Source organism: Chironomus tepperi, unplaced genomic scaffold, assembly GCF_022539635.2.
Source record: "Chironomus tepperi strain 1889 unplaced genomic scaffold, CSIRO-AGI_Ctep_v1 contig_381, whole genome shotgun sequence".
Classification (NCBI taxonomy): Eukaryota; Metazoa; Arthropoda; class Insecta; order Diptera; family Chironomidae; genus Chironomus; species Chironomus tepperi.
This window is the reverse complement of record NW_027226503.1, coordinates 14,056-38,013: the sequence shown is the minus strand read 5'-3', so window position 1 is coordinate 38,013 and position 23,958 is coordinate 14,056. Positions and strand designations below refer to the sequence as shown.

The window sequence follows — 23,958 nt, the reverse complement described above, 5'->3', positions numbered from 1 at the left end:
ATTGATGCCCAATAATAGCATTGTTGTGGAATAACTTCACTTGGGGAGTAAATGGCGAGCCGGAAATAATGTCGAAATTTTATTTTCGATCGAGTGGTAATAACTTCACATGCACCTACAAAGTGTACACTCTTAAAAATAATTCTAAAATTTTAGTTTTCAACATAGCACCTAAAACTTTATTTTAGATTTTAATACTAAAATTTTTGAATTTTAAAATTTTTATTTTTAATTTTAAAACTTTAATTTTAGTTTTTCTAAGGAAAATTTTTAATATTAAAATTTTAAAATTAAAAATTTTAGTTTTTGAATTTTAAAATTTTAGTTTTAAAATCTAAAATTTAGTTTTAAAATCTAAAATTTAGTTTTAGGTGCTATGTTAAAAACTAAATTTTAGAATTTTTTTCAAGAGTCCAGAGAAACTTGAAGTGAAGTTATTTCTGCACCATGTCGGAATAACTTTACTTACACTTTGTAGGTGCATGTGAAGTTATTACCACTCGATATAAATCGAATAAATAAAATTTCGACATTATTCCCTGCTAGCCATTTACTCCCCAAATGAAGTTATTCCACATCAATGCTATTATTGGGTATCAATAATTTGTTAATTAATATTTAACAAAAATTTTTAATTAAAGATCCCACAAATTTTTATTTATAAAAGAATAAAATTAAGTATAGGGTCTGGCAAAAACTGAAAAGATACTGCGATCTGTTTAACCACTCCGTAATGTCATTTGAAAATTTAAATTTTTGATAAGTCAAGAAAAAAAAATTATATGAAAACTTCTTCGGAACAAATTCCGCGGAAGAAAGTTCCGTGGAACAAAATTCCGGGGAAGAAAGTTCCGTGGAACAAAATTCCTCCGGGGAACAAATTTTTAAAAAAAATTTCAGCGGAATAAAGTTCCGCGGAACATTGTTCCGCGGTATTTTCTTCCGCGGTACAATTTTTAAAATTATTTTAGCGGAATAAAATACCGCGGAATTTATTCCGTGGAATATATTACGCGGAAGAAACTTCCGTGGAATTTACTTCCGCGGAAGATTATTCCGGGAATTTTCTTCCGCGGAATATGTTCCGCGGAATATCGGGTCCATGCACCTACGCCCTGTGCTACTCAAATTTTATATGGAGTCGAGACAACTTTCCCAGAAAAAATCCGAATCAATGTCAAGCTGTGCATGCCACTAAGGCCGTTTCATTTCTTTCCATCAATGCAGCAACGTAGTGGTGTCCTAGAAATTTCTTTGAACTGTCCAAAAGTAATGAATGCATATAAATTTAGAGACGTAACAGTTTTCCTTATTTTAGCACTTGAAGCAAATGTCATGAAAATCAATGTATGTGACAGCATTGATAATCATCCCCTCAAATCTATTCGCCAAATTTCCAACACAATACTTATTTTCCTCTTCAACAATCACATATATACAGTATACATATCAGCATTGTGATAAAATTCGCGTTAAATTTCTCATCACAATCTCTTCAAACCCAACGCATTCATTCAACATGCTTCGTGCTTGAGATGGAAAGTTCTTTTTTTTATCACATACACAATATGAGAATCATGATGAAAAACTTTTTTTTACTATCTACACTTTAAACTTTCTATTCTATTCTATTTTATCAAATGAACCTTCTTCTTTGATTCTTCTTACATTCCTAACTTCCCTCAAGTATGTATGATAATATGCAGCATACACATGTGACAATAAAAATTGTTACTTAACAAAAAAATAAGAAATGATAGATGATGTGCAGTTTTCTTCGTTACAATTTGATATGCTGTGGTGAATAAAAAAAAGAGGGTAAAATCCAACAAGAAGTAATAATTGAAGAACAAGATTGAATGTGAAGAAGGAGAGGATAGATTGTTGATGTGTGTACCTGAATGACCCAAATGTAAAATGTTTCGGAAGAAAAAACTTTTATAATTCCATATTCCATCATTTTTGGAGATCCAAAACGAGAGTGAAACCAGTGATGAAGGTTGTATATTCATTTATTCGCACCTTTACTTTTTATTACTTTCTGAACAGATAAGCAATATTTTTGATGAATTTAATGTGGAGTTGTTTGTAAATGGAGTACAGCTGATTCTTTAGTCTATAGCATAGTTGGCAGGACTTTGGGAGTCCGGACTCCATTCGGAGCGCCTCCTTATGCGAGTTCTGACAGTTCTGGTCTATAGATATGTTTTCTAGCTACACGCATGAAGAAGACTACGAAACGGAGCTTTTGAAGCTCCTCTAAATATCTTTAATTAACACCAAATGGAAGCCGACTCCGTTTGGCATACTTACTTACTTGCTTACTGGAATAAAGCTCCGATTTGGAGCCTAGGTTATTATAAAATGCCTTCCATCTGACTCTATTGCACTATGGGCCAGAATTAAAAATTCTTTCAAAAATTATTTCTGTTGCTTTTATGATAGTCCCTATATTACTCTATATAATGGTGGTCAAAATAGTTTCCAACTCGACAGCATGTAGGAGAAATAGCACTTTGAAGTTAGTATGTCGCCCATTTTCAAGTATCATTCAAATTGATCTCACCGATTACTGTATTGATGAATCTTTTTGAAACTTTTTTTGTTTATTAGCTTAATATAGATACTTAATTTTGAGATATAAAAAATTTTCCCAGGTATCGGAAAATTATGTGAAAAACTTAATTTTTCTTGAAAACCACGTGGTCACAATACTTCCGTTTGTCTAGCTCATTCCTAGTGGAATTTTATATTCTTAATTGTTCTTTATATTAAAGATATTATAATAATCTACAACTTTTGTGAACATATTGTATAGTTTTGTCCAAGTTCTGATAGTGAAAAAATAGCTTTTTCCCAAAAAAACTTCAATTTTTCGACAAAAATCGCTCTAGCGCTTCAGGGCTATAGATGGTAGTGGAATTTTATTTCAGATTTTGAAAGCTCTCTGTTACTACTATCAAACAAAGCAATAAAATAAGAGTGCGTTCTCTTGGCAAAAGGCACTTTTTTGGCTCTGAAAGTCACATGTCACGCACTCCTCATATAGAAAAATATTCATAAAAATTTTGGATTCAAATTAAATTTATTAATTATAGTCTAGATTGATAGATCTATTCAAGGCGCATATTTTGAGTATAAATATGTCATGTTTTGGTCCAGTTTTATGGGCAAAATTTCAAAATTTCGATTTTTACTAAAATTTTTGAGAAAAAAATAACTTTTTTTCTCGAACTCAATGAAACTTGTTCAAATTTTTTTAAAAGTTGTATTTTTATGTGTATAACAACTTTTGTTCTGCAAGTTCTCATAAATATTTGATTTTCGGCCTGAAATTTTGAAAAAACTTAAAAAAATCCTAATTTTTGGGTATTTTTTGAACAAATGTTACGAAATCTTATCAAATATCAATTTTTAACATGACATTATTGACTAACTTTATGTTTTCGAGGATGATCTTTCATTTTCCGATGAGAAACATATAGGTTTTTATATAAAAATGTTCTAAAAAATGACTTTAAGTAGTTCGAGCAAGGAGATCAAAATATTCAAATTCACTTTTCCATAGCTAAAACTATTCAGATGACTTTAAAACTTTCTGAATTCATTTATTATTGTAATATTGACTAATTTATGGCTAGTTGTGGTAGTAATAACAGCTATTTGATCAGATTTTAGTAATTTTAGCAATTAAAATTCAACAAATAATTTTTTTAATATTGCATTCTTAGATGTACTCAAGATTACTAAATTTCTCGAATTTTCGACTGAAAAATCATTTCTGACTAAATTTTGACCCAGTTGCATAAAAGTGTTGCCACAAAAATGCTTCAAAAAGCATTAAAAAGCATGTTTAACTGTAAGTTCATTTTGAGCTTTGTATGACTACTAAATCTTGACTTTGTTCAAATTTTTAAACTTTTTCAACAATCTCTGCCCAACCAGACAGATAACAGACACTAAATAAAAGCAAAATAATAATGGAAACTAAATTTAGACGTGATTTATATTTTCCTAAATTTTTTGGAAATTTCCGTTTGTTCAGTCTCTAAAATCCTATCATATAACTATTATTAATACCAAAACCAGCAATAAATTAGTTAATATTACAATAATAAATGAATTCAGAAAGTTTTAAAGTCATCTGAATAGTTTTAGCTATGGAAAAGTGAATTTGAATATTTTGATCTCCTTGCTCGAACTACTTAAAGTCATTTTTTAGAACATTTTTATGTGAAAACCCATATGTTTCTCATCGGAAAATGAAAGATTATCCTCGAAAATATAAAGTTAGTCAATAATGTCATGTTAAAAACTGATATTTGATAAGATTTCGTAACATTTGTTCAAAAAATACCCAAAAATTAGGATTTTTTCAAGTTTTTTTAAAATTTCAGGCCGAAAATCAAATATTTATGAGAACTTGCAGAACAAAAGTTGTTATACACATAAAAATACAACTTTTAAAAAAAAATTGAACAAGTTTCATTGAGTTCGAGAAAAAAAGTTATTTTTTTCTCAAAAATTTTAGTAAAAATCGAAATTTTGAAATTTTGCCCATAAAACTGGACCAAAACATGACATATTTATACTCAAAATATGCGCCTTGAATAGATCTATCAATCAAGACTTTAATTAATAAATTTAATTTGAATCCAAAATTTTTATGAATTTTTTTCTATATGAGGAGTGCGTGACATGTGACTTTCAGAGCCAAAAAAGTGCCTTTTGCCAAGAGAACGCACTCTTATTTTATTGCTTTGTTTGATAGTAGTAACAGAGAGCTTTCAAAATCTGAAATAAAATTCCACTACCATCTATAGCCCTGAAGCGCTAGAGCGATTTTTGTCGAAAAATTGAAGTTTTTTTGGGAAAAAGCTATTTTTTCACTATCAGAACTTGGACAAAACTATACAATATGTTCACAAAAGTTGTAGATTATTATAATATCTTTAATATAAAGAACAATTAAGAATATAAAATTCCACTAGGAATGAGCTAGACAAACGGAAGTATTGTGACCACGTGGTTTTCAAGAAAAATTAAGTTTTTCACATAATTTTCCGATACCTGGGAAAATTTTTTATATCTCAAAATTAAGTATCTATATTAAGCTAATAAACAAAAAAGTTTCAAAAGATTCATCAATACAGTAATCGGTGAGATCAATTTGAATGATACTTGAAAATGGGCGACATACTAACTTCAAAGTGCTATTTCTCCTACATGCTGTTGAGTTGGAAACTATTTTGACTACCATTATATAGAGTAATATAGGGACTATCATAAAAGCAACAGAAATAATTTTTGAAAGAATTTTTAATTCTGGCCCATAGTGATTTGGTGTTTGCAATTGACATAGGACAGCCAGCGATAGTCAGTGTTATACGTCAACTTCATTACACTATGGATCACAAATGATCTGGACGGCCAGCGAAGTAAATTAAGTAAATTATTCTTTTATGTTTTCCCTCCTCAGTTACAATCAAATTCCGTTATATCATACAAATTTTCAAAATCCACGTGATTCTCCATTCAAATGTATGAAACTATGAAGAATTTCTCATTGTAAAAATTTCAAATATTTCATAACCGTTATGACTTGGAATAATTAAAAGAAGAAGGAAGCTTTAGAGGGGAAATAGCAATGTTTTCTTCATAGAATAAATTATTGTTGGATAGACGAATATAATAGAATATAATGTAGGGTTTGCTTAAAGCAACGGACGAGGATAGACGAGCTCTGATGAGAAGTCTACATTATCATCAAAAATACATTGCAGTCAATTTAACAAGTTCAAGAAATATTGTCATTCGATTTAGAAGAGAGAATTATTTAATAATAATGGTAATAAAGACATGCATATCTCCACTATCTCCATATCCAATGCATTTCTAGACGCATCGACTAGTCACATACAGAAATTAATATAGCACTAAAGCACACTAGAGTATCATAAATGCACTACAACTATAAAAGCATTTCTATATATGAAATACATGAAAAGCTCTCTGAAAATGTTAAAAGAAATGAAGTTTCACTTCATTATAAATTTAAACAAACAAATGAAATGCTTTTGTGCAATTTTGCATTACATTTGAGTATATTTTCTATTTTTAGTAACTCAACAGCATGAAATTGCAGAACGATTACTCATTTATATTGTTTATTTTGTTAATTCTTCCAGTATAGAGTTACTCGCGTCATCAAATGTGAGATATTCTTGCCGATTTCTTGGAAAATATTAATCTCATGATGATTTTAATTGGGTTTTTTCAAGAGGACGTCCGCAAATGATAATTATCATAAATTTGTATTTCTTCTTACTGCTAAGCCAGAGCGACGAACCACATTTTTAGTCGTTTTCGGTTCGAAGTCAGTCTTCATGCTGTCTTCCAGGCAACTTCGAGTATTACCGTCAATACGTCTGCGTTACGGTACCTCAGCGAACACGATATGCTGCTCGGTTAACTCTCTACTATATGATTTCCATTCCAAAATTCCCAAAAGCATCACAATATGAAATATGGATGAGATATCTCTTAATAAAGTCAGTCGTCATTAGTTAACACACAAAATTCTCCATAATCTCTTCAATCTCACCAATTAAACCAACAAATTGCTCCACTCAGAACAGCTTCAATGCAATTTAAAATGTATGACCATGTCTGGATAGATTTTATTCTGAGAATAGCTTCACAAAAAACATGAACAATCTCATCGAGTAAGTAATTTAAAGCATAAACAAAACGAACAAAATTTCAAAGAATTTTCGTTCGCCTACGCTTATCTGATGATAGATGTGTAGTCGCACATAATCCAGACTATATGGCGCCTTATCCAAACAGCACAACGTGTTTGATGTATTAACAGCTAGACTCGAAGTGGGACTTGACGACACCATGACGGCTGATCTGGACTCTTACTTATTTACTTAATTCGCTGGACGTCCAGATCTATTGTGATTCATGGCCACCCTCAGTTGTCGTCCAATGCAGGTTCTATCGGTGGTTTCCGTCTGCCAATTACCGATGCTTAATTTGGTCAAATGAATGTTTTGGTTCGAATACGTTAGTCGCATTGTGCCGCTCGGGTTTAAACGTTAATTTCGTTTGATTTATTTACAGCAATCGTTGATTGGTCACAGCTGGAACTTACTAATCCATAAAATTTGCCCAAAATTTATATTTTAAAAATATATTAACATTTTTTTAATATAAAGCTTTGTCATTAATAACATTATCAACAATAATAATTAATAAATATATAAATTTGTCCACTAAGTCCATACTGCATGCGACAGTATGCCTTCTTTAGATGCTGTTGGAGGGGTTAAATCTTCATCACATAGGAAGTCTAGAGGTAAATCGACTAAATATCCTTGAATACTCTTTAACTTTTCTGCAGCCTTTTCAGGATCGGCTTTAGAGAGAGCTGGTTCATCATTATATTTCTTAAGTGTTGCAATTGTTCGGACAGCATTATTTGGTATGCATTTAAAGACTTCATCGAATATACTTGAATTTTCCTTTGATATTTTTTGCCATGTATCTTTGAAAAATGCATCGGATATAGGATCATTAATATCAATTTCATCTTCTCCATCATCGTTTTGTTGTTGCTCGAGCAGCCCCAAATGTTCTCTAAATAAATATCTTCTCAAGCTTCCCGCAAAATTACCCGTCGGGAATGTTTCACCATTCATTTTTCCATCATGAAAAGCTTCATCATTTACAATTATTGCCATTTCAGAGTCTCTCTTGCCCAACATTGATCGATCATTTATATTAGCAGATCCAACAATTACTGTTCGATCATCAACAATCATTAATTTTGAATGAACATAAATTAGTTCAGTTATTGGCACTTCATTTAATGTGGAATGATTTCGTAGACTATGAAAGCTTATATAGTCCAATGGATTCTTGATACCAGCTTTAAGGAGTCGCTTGAATATTGAATTTTCAGCTCTAGAAATATAAATGAAATAATAATTCAATTTACAGAATATACAATTGACTCATACCTGCATATCGATGCATAATTCCAATGTGTTATGATTCTCAATGCAATACCGGAATTACCAGCAACATCACCTAAAAGAACGAAGCTTTACATATATATTTGTATCATAAATAAATCAATATGCATACCTTCAAATCCTGGCAATAATGGAAGTACCACATAAACACGAAATACTTTTTTCTCACGGTGAGCTCGCACAATTCGTTTATATAAGCTTTCGGCAATCTGATTCTTAACAATGGCATCGGGAAAGCCTAAAGAAATGAAAAATTGATTCTCAATGTAAATGTAGTGTTGAGCGCGTGATATTGTCTCCACATATGCTTCATGTATACTCTGTTCAAGATAATCATTTTCAATAAATCCAGCACTCCAATTCGATGCGCTACGAAGTACTTGAACTGTAACACGTTCAAGATTAACTTTTGATTTATTCCAAAAATTTGCATCAACACGAATGTCATTGTAACTTTTTGGCATGAGGTATGGATAACTTAAATTTTCTCTGGCTTTTTCTAATTTTGATGCATTCCATCGCATGATAAAGTGACGTGCTACATCGCGAGCTGCAGCACCAACAACAACACTTGATATATCATGCCATGGCATCCGAGGCATTTTGTTACGATCTACTAGATCTGTAAATGGCTGATTGAGTTCGGTAAAATCTTTAAATATAAAATTTGTATAATCCTTTCCAATCCATAATTTTGCTTGTCCATCAAGTTCAAAATAGGCTGGAGGAATTTCTTCAGTAACTGACTCAACTTTTATCATCACTGGTGCTTCTACGACGCCGGAGCTTCCACCATCTGTGTTCAATGTTAAGCGATTTATTAATTCCTTTCCCGTACTTTTTACATTATCCTTAATCTTTTCTGTAATTCCTTTACGTTTCATTTCGGGCGTATCTCTCTTTGTATGCTCATTCAATTCTTCCTCGTTTTCACTTTTATCCTTATCTTTTCTTAATGTCACTTTCTTGGTCTTTGTTGTCGTGATTGTAAGACTTTCTTGTGTTGTAACGCTCAGATTGTCTCTATTAGTATTTGCCGTAGCAGTCGCTTGCAATATTTCGGTCGATTGAACAATTAGAGAGCGTAAAGGATTTTCAATAGTCATATAAGATCGTCGATTTGCTTGCTTTGCAGTTATACTAATACTTCCCAAATCTGTCAATCTATGTTTATGATCGTCCCATCTTCCATAAGCTAAATCTATTCCACCAACAAATGCATACGTTTGATCAACAACAACGAGCTTTTCATGATGTGCCCAAAAGAACACTCCGACACGTACGTGATCTGGATGTCTTAAAACCTTAATGTTCTCATGTAATTGAACTAATCTTTGTTTGCTGTAGTAGCTATTTAATCCCAATGCCATCTCAACCTCTTTATAGAGTAGAATAAATATCTTCACGCCTTGTCTCTGCAATGAATTAATGAAAGTAAATTAATGATGGAATTATTCCCGGAAATTAAATATTATACAATCAAAAACAAAATTTTGTCGTGCTATGCATAACAAGAAAAAGCGCCAATTTAAAGTGTTTTCTTAGTTCAATTAACTTATGTGAACTTGCTTATTTACTGTCAAAACTATTTTTAAACTGCGGCTAATTGAAATATTTCGAAATTCCTACAAACAGAATGATTGTTTTGCTAATTTACCATGAAACCTTATAAATGTCGAAACTAATTTGTAAGGTTTTGAAATTCAAATTTTAATTATACGTTAAAATTCAAAATTTAAATATTCGTTAAAGGCAATTTGAAATTAAAATAGAATTCTAACAAAAATAACCTTCAAGGTAAAATGACTCACTGTCTAGTATCACTTTTCATACACAGATAGCGATGAACGATAAAAAAATTAAAATTCAAACTGATATCACGTGAAATAATTTAAAGAAAATTCAGCACTTACCGCTTTTCGTAACAAAATTTTATCCAAACGCCAATATTCACCATCGAGTGTTGGACGTTTCATGTAAATTTCAGGACTCAACCACCAATCGGCTATGAAAATTTCTTCTAATGCACCTTCCAAAGCATCAGCCACCGCACTCATGTGGTTTGCACCATCCACAAACCATGAAGCTAACGTTGATGTTCGTACAGGTGCGAATGAATTGTGTGGATTTGGTGAGGTAAAATCTCGTGCTGTAGAATTTGCTACTTGCTTAAAATAGTTATTCCAATCTTTTGCTATCTTTTTCGATGAATATTTTATGACAATGTAACGTGAATTTGTCAATATTTGTAAACCGCTTCTTAATCCTGTACTATACATTCCCAACGATGTCTCAAAGCCTTGATCAAACAGAATAACACTACGAACAATACCATCTTTTGGACGTATTAATCCAAAACAGGTTTCCTTAACAAAAAGCCATCGTTGTTGCCATTGTGAACAGCAGCTTTCCGAACAAAAGTAATTGCATCTTATACAGCATCCCAATGAGAAGCATCCAAGTAAATTGCATTTTTTATGTCCAGGATTTGTGCTGCCAGTTCTTTTCTTTATCATTAATTCACGTCCCTTCTCGCCAAGTGCAGCAATGAATGAGAAATTAGATACTTGTAGGAAATTGATAGTATCATGATGATTCCGATACAATGTAATGTTGAGTAGATTGTATAGGTAATTTTCTAATTGTTTTATTCTTGATGGAATTTGATCGACAGATAGAAGTGTGTCCGGACGTTTTGGAAACCTTGGCAATGAACCTTTTTTTCTCTTCTTTTTCTGCTTCTTCTTGTTTGTTGTTGTATCATTGGACGCGTCATTTGCTATATTAGAATTACTAATCGTTGATATAGAAATTTTATGATTATTTCTAAAGCTACTACGAATTTCTCGATGTGTGCGTGACGGGAGAGGAAAATTCAAGGACGTCCGAAACATTCGCAGTGAATTGTGCAAATTGACAAAATCTTTATAGCGTTTCTTAATTGTCCAAATGAAGCTGCCATGCTGCAATTGAATTGTGTATAGAATTGGATTTAATAAATGTGTTGTCATTGAACGTTCATAGTTGGTTATCGATACATGAATTTGTGTACCCGGTATGAATATTTTACGATCAAATGAATTGAACTTTATAGGTACACTGTAGATGTAATTATATGGCAACTCTCTTGGTGGCTTAATATATGTTGTTCTTGTATCAACTTCTTCATCTGAACTTGAACTGTCATTTGCGTGATCACCATTTGATACAATTTGTGTCTTATTTTGCTTCTTAACCAACACTGGATTTTGTCCGACCGTGACGATTGAAAAATTGTCTTCTGGAAATGCCAATTCTTCATCATATTCCGAATCTGGTGAGAGCGTCGCATCGGTAAGATCTAAAAATTCATTTGATGTTGCACCATAGTTATTCAACTCTGTATTTGAATGTTCCATTCCGTAATTTACAACTCCACCTTCCAAATTTGCTGCGTTTTCTGCTTCTCGTATCTTATCTAAAATGAAAATAATTTCATTCGATTGACGTAAATGAAGATGGAGCCAAGAGGTTTGAACTTTGCAATATGAATTAATATCGTTTAATAATAGGTCTGAATATATTACATATTTCTAAATCCAACAAAAAAAAAGCCAGTTTGCTTTTCTATTTCGCGACTTAAACGTTCAACAGAAAGTAAAAAACTGAGCGGAGCGAAATAAAAAACTACAAAAAAACTCAAAAAAAATTCCACACAAGCACTCAAAAAAAATCTTGAATTGTTCAATCGGACATGTGTTGTGTGCTTATGTTGTGATACTTAACTTCTCAGACAACGCTCTCTCAATATTATTGAATGTAAGTTTTCACAATGACTGTATCGAAATAGAAATAAGCACTTCCATACATGTGTAAATACATATTACAATCTCGTATCATTCGGCAGTGAAACAATAACAAAAACATTCAAGCTTTACATGCTTTGATGTTTTCGACATGTGATGATCGAATATTAACAGCAGTTGGATGTGCTGTGTCTGAGTTTTTTTTTTAAATATAATAGAAAAAAGTATCACCAACAGCGGGTAATTAAAGCATGTTTCCACCTTGAACATTTTGCAATCTTTTGTCAAAGAGTTTTTTTTTGGGAAAATGTAAATTGGAACTGCCTTGATGTAATGGCTTTGACGTAGCTGCATGAAAATTGGTACTCAAAGAGGTTTTGAATTGAAATGTTTTGGCTGTTTTCATGTCATTATAAGAATGTAAATTAAACCTTCAGGTATTTAGATTAATGAGATCCAGAGTTGCAATTGGGCGTGTCATGTGCACCATGGCACCAGGTGCCAACCCATCTTTTTCACGATATTGGTATGGATAATAACGGGACTTTGGTATTGTAGGCTGCGTTGGTCTAATAAATCTAAGAAGCACGCAGTAAAGCGTTACAAGACTAATGACACTTTAAAGAGTAACAAGAGGGGGATAGCATACCACAGATAACAAGAATACCATAGCGTGGGCAACTTTCAGTTTATAATGAAATCAGAACCACTCTTTTGATAACATTTCTGCTTTAATCCTACAAAAGAAGGCTGTAAGCCGGAGTTTCCATTAAGAGAAATCTCAAGCTCGAGACCAAAACATTCCAGTTCCGATCTTTAGATTTGTCCAAACCGAAACTTCAGGGAACTTTAGTTTCCAATACACATGAATACATGATTCGAAAAAGAGCAAGTAACAAATTTCTTCTACCGAGATTCGAACCCATGACCGCTTGATCGATATTTCATTAATTAAATACCTTAGTCCTTAACCATTCCACCACCGACCCACTACGTCTCCCACAATGTAAGCTTGCCAATTTATTGTATTGTATTACATCACACTCAATACCCAATAATACTCTTGATAATCGCTTGAGGAAATTTACAATATAATTTTCACAGAACATGAAATAAATGCTCAAATAAGTTACACAACCCAATCACACCATAAAAATCATTTAATCCACACACATATCTCATTAAAATATTGAACATTGCTGTTATCAATTATTGCATTATTGCCATATCTTGTGACGCATTCAGGAAGAACAAAAAAAAAGTTCATCAGCCGTTAAATTAAACCTTTATTCATCCGTAGCCGAACTTTTTCACAATTCAATTTACTCACAAAATAAAAAAAAACTTTTTTTTCAGCCACAGAATTGTGAAAATTTTTCATTTTTATCAGGTTTTAAAATAATATGATTTACTAGCTTAATTTGGCAATTAATTAAGTATTAAGGTAATCTCATTATGATGGAAAAAATTAAGAGTTGGATAAAGTTGATTGAGAATTATTAAAAAAGGTCCAATTTAAAATGTGAAAATTAAATCAATTGTAAAGTTATTGCTGTAAGAGATTCTGATTATATGTTTAAGGGTTGTTATTATGCCAATTGTACGGAAATCCTGACTGAAATAAATTGTACAGGGTGCTAAAGAACGTTTAAAGACTATTCATTATAATGTGTATTAAATAGATGTTCTTAGACTGAATTGAAGTAAATCGGTCATTACTAAAGATAACCAAAATTGGTTTGACATCCAATTGCCAACATCTCTAGATACACCCCTTCCGGTATTTAATACTGGTATTACAAGAATTTTTAATAAATTTATCAAAATTGATATCATTTTGTCCCAAGAAACATGTCTAATCATAGCTTGGATGCGGAAGATGATGTAATGTATTCATTTATACTTGATTCAGACTCAGACGTATCGTCGTTTAGCTTTATTAGGCTAAACATTCTTTGTCAAATATTTTGTATGTACTTTATCTTGATGAATTCTTAATTAAAAATTGAACTCAAAATAATATTGATGCTGGGGAACTCGAAATACCTTCTCGTGGCATTAACCGACCATTACCGGAATCAAGAAAGCCACATAAGACTTAGACCGTTGATTGCATTACACCAATTAGCTTCATATTATGTTTTAAATCACTATCATCATTGACCTAGACCTTTAATGAATCTACATCTTCAGCATATGAATCTACTCAGTAAATATTCTAATACAGCCTAATTTATCAACATAAAATGTCTACTAGACAAATTATATTAAAAACAACATTGATATTTGACTCTTTATAAAAATCTAGCATATCAAACAAAGAACTAATCTACAGTATCTCAAATACAGCACTTAACAAGACACTTGTTTGAGCTTAAAATTTATGACAGCCGCATTTTTCAGAAGAAAATATAAAAAAAAAAATCATTAAATTTTTAAATTCTTTTTTGATAATTTTTATCACCACTCCAAAATTTAAGTAGGGAGCTACTCATATGATTATGTCAATGCATAAACCACATGATTACCATTTTATTAATACAATGTGTTAATATAATTTCGCCATCAGCGATTTCCATTGCAATTAAATTTGATAAATTAATTTTCAATTAGCGTGATTGATTGGCCGTAGGGTTGCCTGCTTGCTTTTAAAGAGCTATGACAAAGAATTGTAAATTAACAGCACAAAAAATAATTAAGTTGATCTGCCTGAATATTTACATTAAGATTTAAAGAATTGTGTGACATTTTAGACATGACAGATGATTCAGACAGATAATGTTGTTCAGTTATCTCTGCCAGAAATGAGGCTGATTTCACATCACTTTTGAACATTTTAATTTATAATTTTGTGTATAGTGAGTATCAGAAGCGAGAGAGATTTAAATGGATAGGGTTTTGTATGCCTAATTGTTTCGCAGTTCTAGAGACGACAAATCACATTACGATAACATTTCCTGATAGCACATATCGAGCAATTCATCAAATCTGGCTAAGTTCTGACCATTCGTAATTCTGATTTGGAATTTGATATGATTTAAATCCGAGTCACATCGGCTTGGTGTTAAATTTTGAATAGATCAACCGACTTGTGCAACTTGAGCAGTCTATGATAGAATTAGACATACAACTAGTCAAAGAAATCCGCTCCATCAGAGAAAATTATCTATCAACTCAAAGAAAGTGATGAATAATCCTTTAACGCACGTAGCATTGCTTAGTCACCATAAATAGTAAGATTTAAAGTCAATTCAAATGTGCTAAGATGAAAGGATCAATATTGGATTAATTTAAAAACATGTGGCTTAATGTCTAGCTTTCGTGTGTTGTTTTACAAAAGATAAGACAAATTCTGATCTAAATTTGGTATGGTTAGTCAGCCAATCATGAATATTTGTCAGCAATGCACCAAAATAAAGATATCTAATCTATATTTTGCTGTAAATTCTTGTTTTTTTCAAGAATCTTCAATCTTTTTCCTTGATTTTTCCATATCGGCACCCTTTACAATCCGAAAAGAACCAAATTCTGTTAGCTGCAATTTGGCTTTAGGTATACTATAAAGAGGCGTAGCCAGACGATCAACACTTCAATGCGCGTTAATTTGTATGATTTAAATTGGTTGATATCACTATTTTATACAAATTTTATATTGGTTATGTTTCACTTTATCCAAAAATATACTCAATCAACACTATGGGTTTGCTAGGACACCGTATTAATGCTACAACAGCCCGGCACCTTCACAGCCGATTTTAAATCATAATTACAAGAAAAAATTCCCAAATGTGTCGTTTGAATTAAAGGCTACTTTGATTAATTTGCTCAGAGTTCTGTTAATATACAAAGTAAATCCTTCTTATTAGAAGTAACCAAAGCTTATGAAGAACCGCTTTACTAACTTTGTTTAGACGCTTTAACAGTCTTACGACAATAGGCGCCATTGGGAAGCCACTTGGAATCAGTACAGACTCCAAAATTTGAACTTGTCCTCATACTTTGTATCACTCAATCTAAAACACTAAAATTCACAGTAACTTATAAGGAAACTCAAACTAGGAATTTACATACATATATTATTTTTTGCTTATTCAGCCGTAAACAACTTGTAATCACTAATTTTAAACTAATACTGAATAAAATGTCCACATAATCTCAATTTTCTCTGTATGCATCATCTCATAATAAGCACAAATCATTCATAATCACAACTATAACTCATCACATAAAGCACAAAATGTTCTGACTCATTAAAAATTGTTCATGACCTTCACAAAAACCAGCACTAAAAAATACTGCAGCATAATAAATTCAATTTTGTGACGCTTTGTAAATATCCAACGTCATACTCAAAAACACAGCGGTGCACGTTAGGAAATTTTTCAATATTTTTCCAGAAATTCTAACTTTTAGTGATTATGATAGTTCCTTATGTCTAGTATATGAAACCGCAAAGAAAAAATTTTTTCAACCCATGGCTGATGCGATATAGGGTTTTGAAAATCGGAAAAGTGTACCGACCACTTTTACTAAAAATGCTCTAACTTTTTAAGGTTTATATCAATTTCATTCAAATAACTTTTATTTAGTAGATGTAATTAGGAACTATATTTATAGCAACAATTTCAAAAATTTCAAGTTCCTTGGTGCCTCTAAAACTTAGATTTTTTGAAAATATGAGAATTCTTCATACATATTTTCACTTTTCACAGGCCGAATAGTGCCGATTTTATTAAATGTTATTTTGTGTGTTAGGTACTACCAATATCTACTAAATACTATAAAAATTATTTTTTTCGACTCCGGTTTATGTAGACAAAAATGGACTTTTTCCTCAAAAAATAGCGTTTTCGACATTTTCGAGTATAGCTCTAAAATAAGGGTGCATGGTACGGTATATTATTGCAGTTTTGAATAGTTCGTATGTTATGCTACAAGATTATGGAAAAATATGTGCAACTTTATCTGCGCGTTTTCGAGAAAAATGACAAAGTATCTATTTTCTTGCAACATTTTTATAAAAAAATTATTCTAAAATCGCCTAATGACATTTTATGAGGTAATACATATGTTTATTTAACATTTTATGATAGAATTAGTATATGTGATAATAATTCTATAAAAAATTTGAAGCTTTTTGCTAACCTATGCTGGCTGCTTAGCTCAAAAATCTATTATGTACTCAAACCAGTACTGTTCAGCACTGCTGCAATATTTTTTAATTCTAACTTAAATTATGGTTAGCTAAGGTCAAGAGCTTTCCAACGATATATAATACTTATATGTTTAGTCTTATATTAGTGGCTAAATAGTCAAAAGTTTAAAATTTCAATTTTTCGACCAAATTTTTTAAGTCAAATTTTCATTAATTGATGTTTTATATGGTTTTATAAAATAATATGTAATTTTTTCGACTGATTATGACTTAAAATGAATAAAAGTAATGATAAAAATGTTTTGGGCTCATCCATTAGTGTAACTGTGGACTTTGGACCTACGGCCATTCGATGAGCTGAAATTTTTTTTATATCCTCTTTCAGTCATTTTATGTCATAATCAGTCGAAAAAATTACATATTATCTTATAAAACCTTCCCAAACATCAATTAATGAAAATTTGACTTAAAAAATGAGGTCGAAAAATTGAAATTTTAAACTTTTGACTATTTAGCCACTAATATAAGACTAAACATATATGTATTATATATCGTTGGAAAGCTCTTGACCTAAGCTAAATATAATTTAAGACAGAAATAAAAAATATTGCAGCAGTGCTGAACAGTAGAGGTTTGAGTACATAGTAGATTTCTGAGCTAAGCAACCAGCATAGGTTAGAAAAAAGCTTCAAATTTTTTATTGAATCATTATTATATAATCTAGTTCTATCATAAAATGTTGAATTAACATATGTATTACCTCATAAAATGTCATTAGACGATTTTAAATTAATTTTTTTATGAAAATGTTGCAAGAAAATAGATACTTTGTCATTTTTCTCGAAAACGCGCAGATAAAGTTGCACATATTTTTCCATAATCTTGTAGCATAATATACGAACTATTCAAAACTGCAATAATATACCGTACCATGCACCCTTATTTTAGAGCTATGCTCGAAAATGTCGAAAAAACGCTATTTTTTGAGGAAAAAGTCCATTTTTGTCTATATAAACCGGAGTCGAAAAAAATAATTTTTATAGTATTTGGTAGATATTGGTAGTACCTAAAACACAAAATAACATTTAATAAAATCGGCACTATTCGGCCTGTGAAAAGTGAAAATATGTATGAAGAATTCTCATATTTTTAAAAAATCTAAGTTTTAGAGGCACCAAGGAACTTGAAATTTTTGAAATTGTTGCTATAAATATAGTTCCTAATTACATCTACTAAATAAAAGTTATTTGAATGAAATTGATATAAACCTTAAAAAGTTAGAGCATTTTTAGTAAAAGTGGTCGATACACTTTTCCGATTTTCAAAACCCTATATCTCATCAGCCATGGGTTGAAAAAATTTTTTCTTTGCGGTTTCATATACTAGACATAAGGAACTATCATAATCACTAAAAGTTAGAATTTCTGGAAAAATATTGAAAAATTTCCTAACGTGCGGTGTGTCTTGGGAATTTAAAAAAATACTGTAGATAAGAAAATTTACAACTGAAAAAATGTATCGTAAAAATATTGTGACGAAATTGCAGTTCATTGAGCAGTAAAATAAACAAAATAGGAATCAGCTGGTGTCTTATTTCATCACGACATTCTCACAGCAGTTCTTCTTTCTTTTCGTTTAAATCCACAAAGACTTTGAAAAAAGGGAAATAAAATTAAATTCGTAATATTTTTCAGTTCCAACTGTCACAGCAGATGAACCCGATTGTTACAAATGAAGGAGGCTTTGGGATAGAAGCCACCATGGGAGCCTCCAAGGAAACAACTACGGGAGCCACTACGAATGATTTTGGAAGCAGCTCCGGAAGCGACTATAGTAGTCAACACGGAAGCGGCTATGGAAGCCACGGATCCGCCTAAGTTTAGCATTCATTTGGTTGCCAAAACGCAGGAAGAGGAGATGCCTTCCATTTGGTATTAGTAAAAGAGGTTTTTTCGGAGTCTTTAAAGTTTCATGACGAAGCCTTCAATACGTTTGAAGGTTTCCCTAAACCGCTTTTACTGATACCAAATGCAAGCTGCCTCCGTTTAGTGTTCATTTAGTTTCCAAAAATAGGTTTTACGGAACTTACAAGCTCTGAGACCGTTACGGAGCTTATAAGGCTTCCTTAAACTTCTTTTTGTAATACCAAATGGAAGTTGCTTCCGTTTAGTGTCCATTTGGATTTACTTTACTAATACCAAATGGAAGCCGCTTCAGTTTGATAGACATATAGAAGGCATTTGACATCCACATTTCAAAGTGAAGCCTAAAATGCTCCGCGCCAAAGCCTTCCTCGTTTGTATCGCTCGGGCAATAAACGTCACAACTCCAAGTGAATTCCAGAAAAATTCATGTTATGCTTATATTTTTTTATGTATTTAACTGCTATCAAACAAAAATTTTCAACGTCACATGAGGAAGAAGAAGCACTTCATACATCCACAATAACAATTTTTTTTTCTTTTCCACCATCGTCACAATTGCAAATTTTAAGACACAAGAAAATTTATTTTTTTTTACCCATTTCTTCCACCATTTGTGATATTGAGCGACTATGCTTGCGAAATTCTTGCTTTAATTCACTTCGTTTCATGATTAATTGTGGAAAATATGCATTAAAATTAAATAATAAAACAAAAAAAAAGTTTTTTGTGAATAATTAATTTGACACAATAATTCACACCTGTCGACGGCGACGAGTTTTTTAATACTAAAATAAAATAATAAATTTGGATTTTGGTATGAATGTGTATGAAAATGTTCTTATCAGCCCCTATGACTACTACGAATATAATAAAATTATTATATGTATCAACACAAAGCTTTTTTTTTGTCAAGCACATGGTGTGCTATTTTTCATATCGATTCGTGAATTTATTCTTTATCAACAGACAACCTCAAGAAAATTATTTACACGGATATAAAAATTCTATAATTTTCACTCTTACTATGTATACATTACTGGTTGATAAGATTAACTTTTCGCAGAATTTTTAAAGTATTTCGTTGTGATAATGGAAATTTCTATCGGGTATTTTTAAACTTCATGTGGGTAGTTATAGACGATAATCCTATGGGCTTAATTTGGGATTAGAAAGCATTTTTTGCTATTTAGATTAGATCAGTGGAGAGCAGTCTGTGTACAACGACATACAAGTGAGCCGCAAACTTTATGGAAATTTCATGATAAGTATTCTGTGTTCGGTTTCGGTCGATGTTTACCATAATGGAGAACCGCGAAAAATAAAAGGTTGTCCACCACTGATTATGATCCAGAACTACACTGGGACAATTCGCAGGTAATAATTGTTTTAACGAGTGAGGATGCGCCAGACTTCTACACTCAGTAGACTTGCAGTTTATAGTGAGATCAGAATCATTCAGTCAATGGCATCAATGTTTGTAGCATACAAACGAAGGCCACGTCATCACTTTATTTGATTCAAAAAAGAACGTACGAAAAAGTTCTCTTGTCGAGTTTCCAATCTGTAATCTTGATCGGTATTGCAATAATCAGGTACCGGGGTATTTAACCATTCCGTTATCGAGCAATTACTACTCGCTGAACATCTTGAAATTATAGATGGGTAAATTGAATTTGAGTAAATACTATTGACAGAGGAAGCGATGATACTTGCAATTTTACATCTGATACAAATACAACGTATCACCCAGAACAATTGTCTTTCCCCCGAACTAAGGTAATTTCATACGAATGCAATTCAGTGTCAACGTCTTGGTTTTCATTGTGTTAAGAACGCCTGAAAACACACAGTGCAGAATATGCTGAAAATCAGTAACCATACCGAAATGATTCTGACCTGAAATCGGATTGCATCGAATCTAGCTTGGGAGTAGAGTCACGCTAGTCTGGAAACGGATTTTCGGTTATGTCTACGTGGTATGCTTACCGACACCGAACAGAAATATAGCGAAATGTTTCATTTTGAAGCTACTGAAAATCTTGCATACAGTTTGGTTTTGATATGTTTTCTTTGGAGACAAGCTTTTAAACTGTTTCAACTCAAATAAACAATAATTTTAGTTACATTTAGATTCGCTTGAACAGCCAGAAACTCAAACACCAAAGCACAATTCATAAAGAGAAGCCAACCAAACCATCTTCGTCTAGCAGTAAATTTCAAACAATACATACAAAATAAGCAAAACTCAGATGCTATGTGCTGCTGCAAGCGACTGAATACTTAGTTGCTAAGGTTTCTGATAAATTATAATTCTTTGACTGCAAATGACTCCGAGAGGAAATCCTCTTATTCAATATTAATTATTTTTCTTTTAATTTTAAATTAGCTAGCAGACTTTTTTATGTTTTCGTCTCTAAGTAACTGAACATTGCGTTTCTGCTTTCATATTATTAGATATGATACATTGTAGTCGTGCATTTGATGCACTTTACAATTCATGTAACAACTTATGATTACTATAGTTACATACATGGACTGACAACTTATCGCAGCTAATTAGTTTTCATTATTATGTACAATACCTGACTAATTAGATTTTATTCTCATTATTTCAATACTAATTATAAAATGCAGCAAATCCTATTAGTTTTCACCGAATTCATTATCATAATATTTTGTGTTTTGATTCCTATTATTGTAGTAATGAAGAATTTGGATACGTGTGGAGTTGAATATTTAGTTATTGATCTGAATTATACTTTAAATATCGATATTTCTGTGTAAATCTATATGAACAACATCATTTTAACTATTTCTGCACTGTACGAACCAGGGGGAAGATTACTTGGCGTGAAAATTATACGCCATTTCCCGCCAGCAGTGTGAAATTTCACGCCGACGGCGTGAAATGGCGTGAAATGGCGTGAATTTCACAAAATTGGCGTGAAATGGCGTGAAATTTCACGACACAGTTTATTCTGGAAATGACTTTGACCTTACTGGATCTTGTTATTTGATCGGGAAAGTAACTTTGACCTTACTGGATCTTGATTTTAGTTCGTGGAAGTGACTTTAACCTTACTGGATCTTGATTTTAGTTCGTGGAAGTGACTTTTACCTTACTGGATCTTGATTTTAGTTCGTAAAAGTGACTTTGACCTTACTGGATCTTGTTATTTGATAGGAAAAGTAACTTTGACATTACTGGATCTTGATTTTAGTTCTTGGAAGTGACTTTAACCTTACTGGATCTTGATTTTAGTTCGTGGAAGTGACTTTAACCTTACTGGATCTTGATTTTAGTTCGTGGAAGTGACTTTGACCTTACTGGATCTTGTTATTTGATAGGGAAAGTAACTTTTACCTTACTGGATCTTGATTTTAGATCGTGGAAGTGACTTTAACCTTATTGGATCTTGATTTTAGTTCGTGGAAGTGACTTTAATCTTACTGGATCTTGATTTTAGTTCGTGGAAGTGACTTTTACCTTACTGGATCTTGATTTTAGTTCGTAAAAGTGACTTTGATCTTACTGGATCTTGTTATTTGATAGGAAAAGTAACTTTGACATTACTGGATCTTGATTTTAGTTCGTGAAAGTGACTTTGACTTAACTGGATCTTGATTTTAGTTCGTGAAAGTGACTTTGACCTAACTGGATCTTGTTTTTAGTTCGTATAAGTGACTAAAAACAAGATCCAGTAAGTCCAAAGTCATTTATACAAACAAAAACCGAGATCCAGTAAGATCAAAGTTCCTTCCACGAACTAAAATCAAGATCCTGTAAGGTCAAAATCACTTTTACGAACTAAAAAACAAGATCCAGTGCGGTCAAAGACACTTTGCCAATATTAGAGCAAGATCCAGAAAGATTCAAGTCATTTCCAAGGAACTATCATAAAAAATAACAAAATCGTTGGGACAAAAAAGTTAAAAATATGCTTTAATCACTAAAGTATGCAAATATTTAGCCTAATTTTGGGTGAAAATCAACTTAAAAACCAATTTAAAGATGAAAAACCATTGGAATAGTTGATTTTAAAAATAAAAAAAATTGGTGTGAAATTTCACGACGCTGGCGTGAAATGGCGTGAAAGTGGCGTGAAATGGCGTGAAACGGCGTGAAATGGCGTGAAATTTCACGCCACGGATGTGAAATTTTTGGCGTATACGTTTCACGCCAAGTAATCTTCCCCCTGGTACGAACCTTTAATTATTCCTTAGTGATGTTTTCCTTTAGATTTGGACTCTTTAAGAGCTTTTAAAAGAATTAAATTCACTTTCAAAAAAATCCTCGTGTTTAACAACAAATTCGCGCCAAAAATTTTGAGTTAAGAATTTTGAACTTTGATTTGAACTTCAATTTGAATTTTGAAGTTCCGTTACTTTTTGAATTCTGATTTTCCGTTAGTTTTAATTTGTATTGAATCCATATCATATTCACACATCTGTCAGCTGATATTATGATCTCAAGCTATTAAACGCACCATTCATTTTAACCTTGATAAAAAAAATTGGCTTATTAAATTAACTACGACTCGAAAACTCAATCAATCGAGTCCTCTTTATCATCGTTCTCTTTTTTTTAATCGTTTAACTTATCAACTTATTGTAAACGTGCTGTGCATTGTAATCAAGATCACTACATTGACATACAACAATTTTTTATTGTAGATGATTTTTTTGCTTATTTTTATACAGTCATATGTGATACATTAGCTATTTGCTGTGTGAAAGTCTTAAGTTGTTGACGAAGTGACTCATTTTATGACCAAAATAAACAATTTCTTTATCTTTTTGTCTGGAATATTGTTTAAATGTGTTTGGTATAGCTATTAAGATTATTTAAATGCTAAACATTGAATAAGGCATTCAATAATCTCATTTATAATGCAAAGTAATAAAATTAAAAAAAACTAATCGAATTTACCAAATAAAGTATTCAACATATTCTGGGTTCAATCGATCAATCTATCAAGTACCATCATTTTTTAGCAAACATAAATCAATCAATTTAAGACAGCACATGGAATGAGAGCATGAAGAATGGG

At 31.8% G+C, this 23,958-nt stretch overlaps 1 protein-coding gene across 4 annotated transcripts; it reads right to left on the bottom strand.

The window, feature by feature from the left end:
- Positions 1-7,182: 7,182 nt before the first annotated feature.
- LOC139096279 (phospholipase D1-like) lies at positions 7,183-23,416 on the bottom strand. 4 transcript variants are annotated; one of them, XM_070647972.1, is made up of 5 exons: positions 23,395-23,416; positions 9,956-11,499; positions 8,155-9,457; positions 8,028-8,097; positions 7,183-7,971 (listed from the first exon to the last, which is right to left on the bottom strand). In XM_070647972.1, the coding sequence occupies exons 1-5, from the start codon at positions 23,399-23,401 to the stop codon at positions 7,281-7,283; spliced, it is 3,615 nt and encodes a 1,204-aa protein (XP_070504073.1). In that variant the 5' UTR covers positions 23,402-23,416; the 3' UTR covers positions 7,183-7,280. The 4 variants fall into 4 exon arrangements, with proteins under 4 accessions (XP_070504073.1, XP_070504072.1, XP_070504071.1 ...); XM_070647971.1 differs by lacking the exon at positions 23,395-23,416 and adding an exon at positions 19,503-19,655; XM_070647970.1 differs by lacking the exon at positions 23,395-23,416 and adding an exon at positions 15,730-15,919.
- Positions 23,417-23,958: the final 542 nt, after the last annotated feature.

Bases quoted from the DNA above. Each gene is read 5' to 3' on its own strand.
- LOC139096279 (XM_070647970.1), bottom strand. From the start codon at position 15,823: ATGAGGACAAGTTCAAATTTTGGAGTCTGTACTGATTCCAAGTGGCTT. The intron at 9,458-9,955 runs GTAAGTGCTGAA...AATTCATTGCAG, and splicing joins AAATTTTGTTACGAAAAGCG to AGACAAGGCGTGAAGATATT. The intron at 7,972-8,027 runs GTATGAGTCAAT...TTATATTTCTAG, and splicing joins AATTATGCATCGATATGCAG to AGCTGAAAATTCAATATTCA.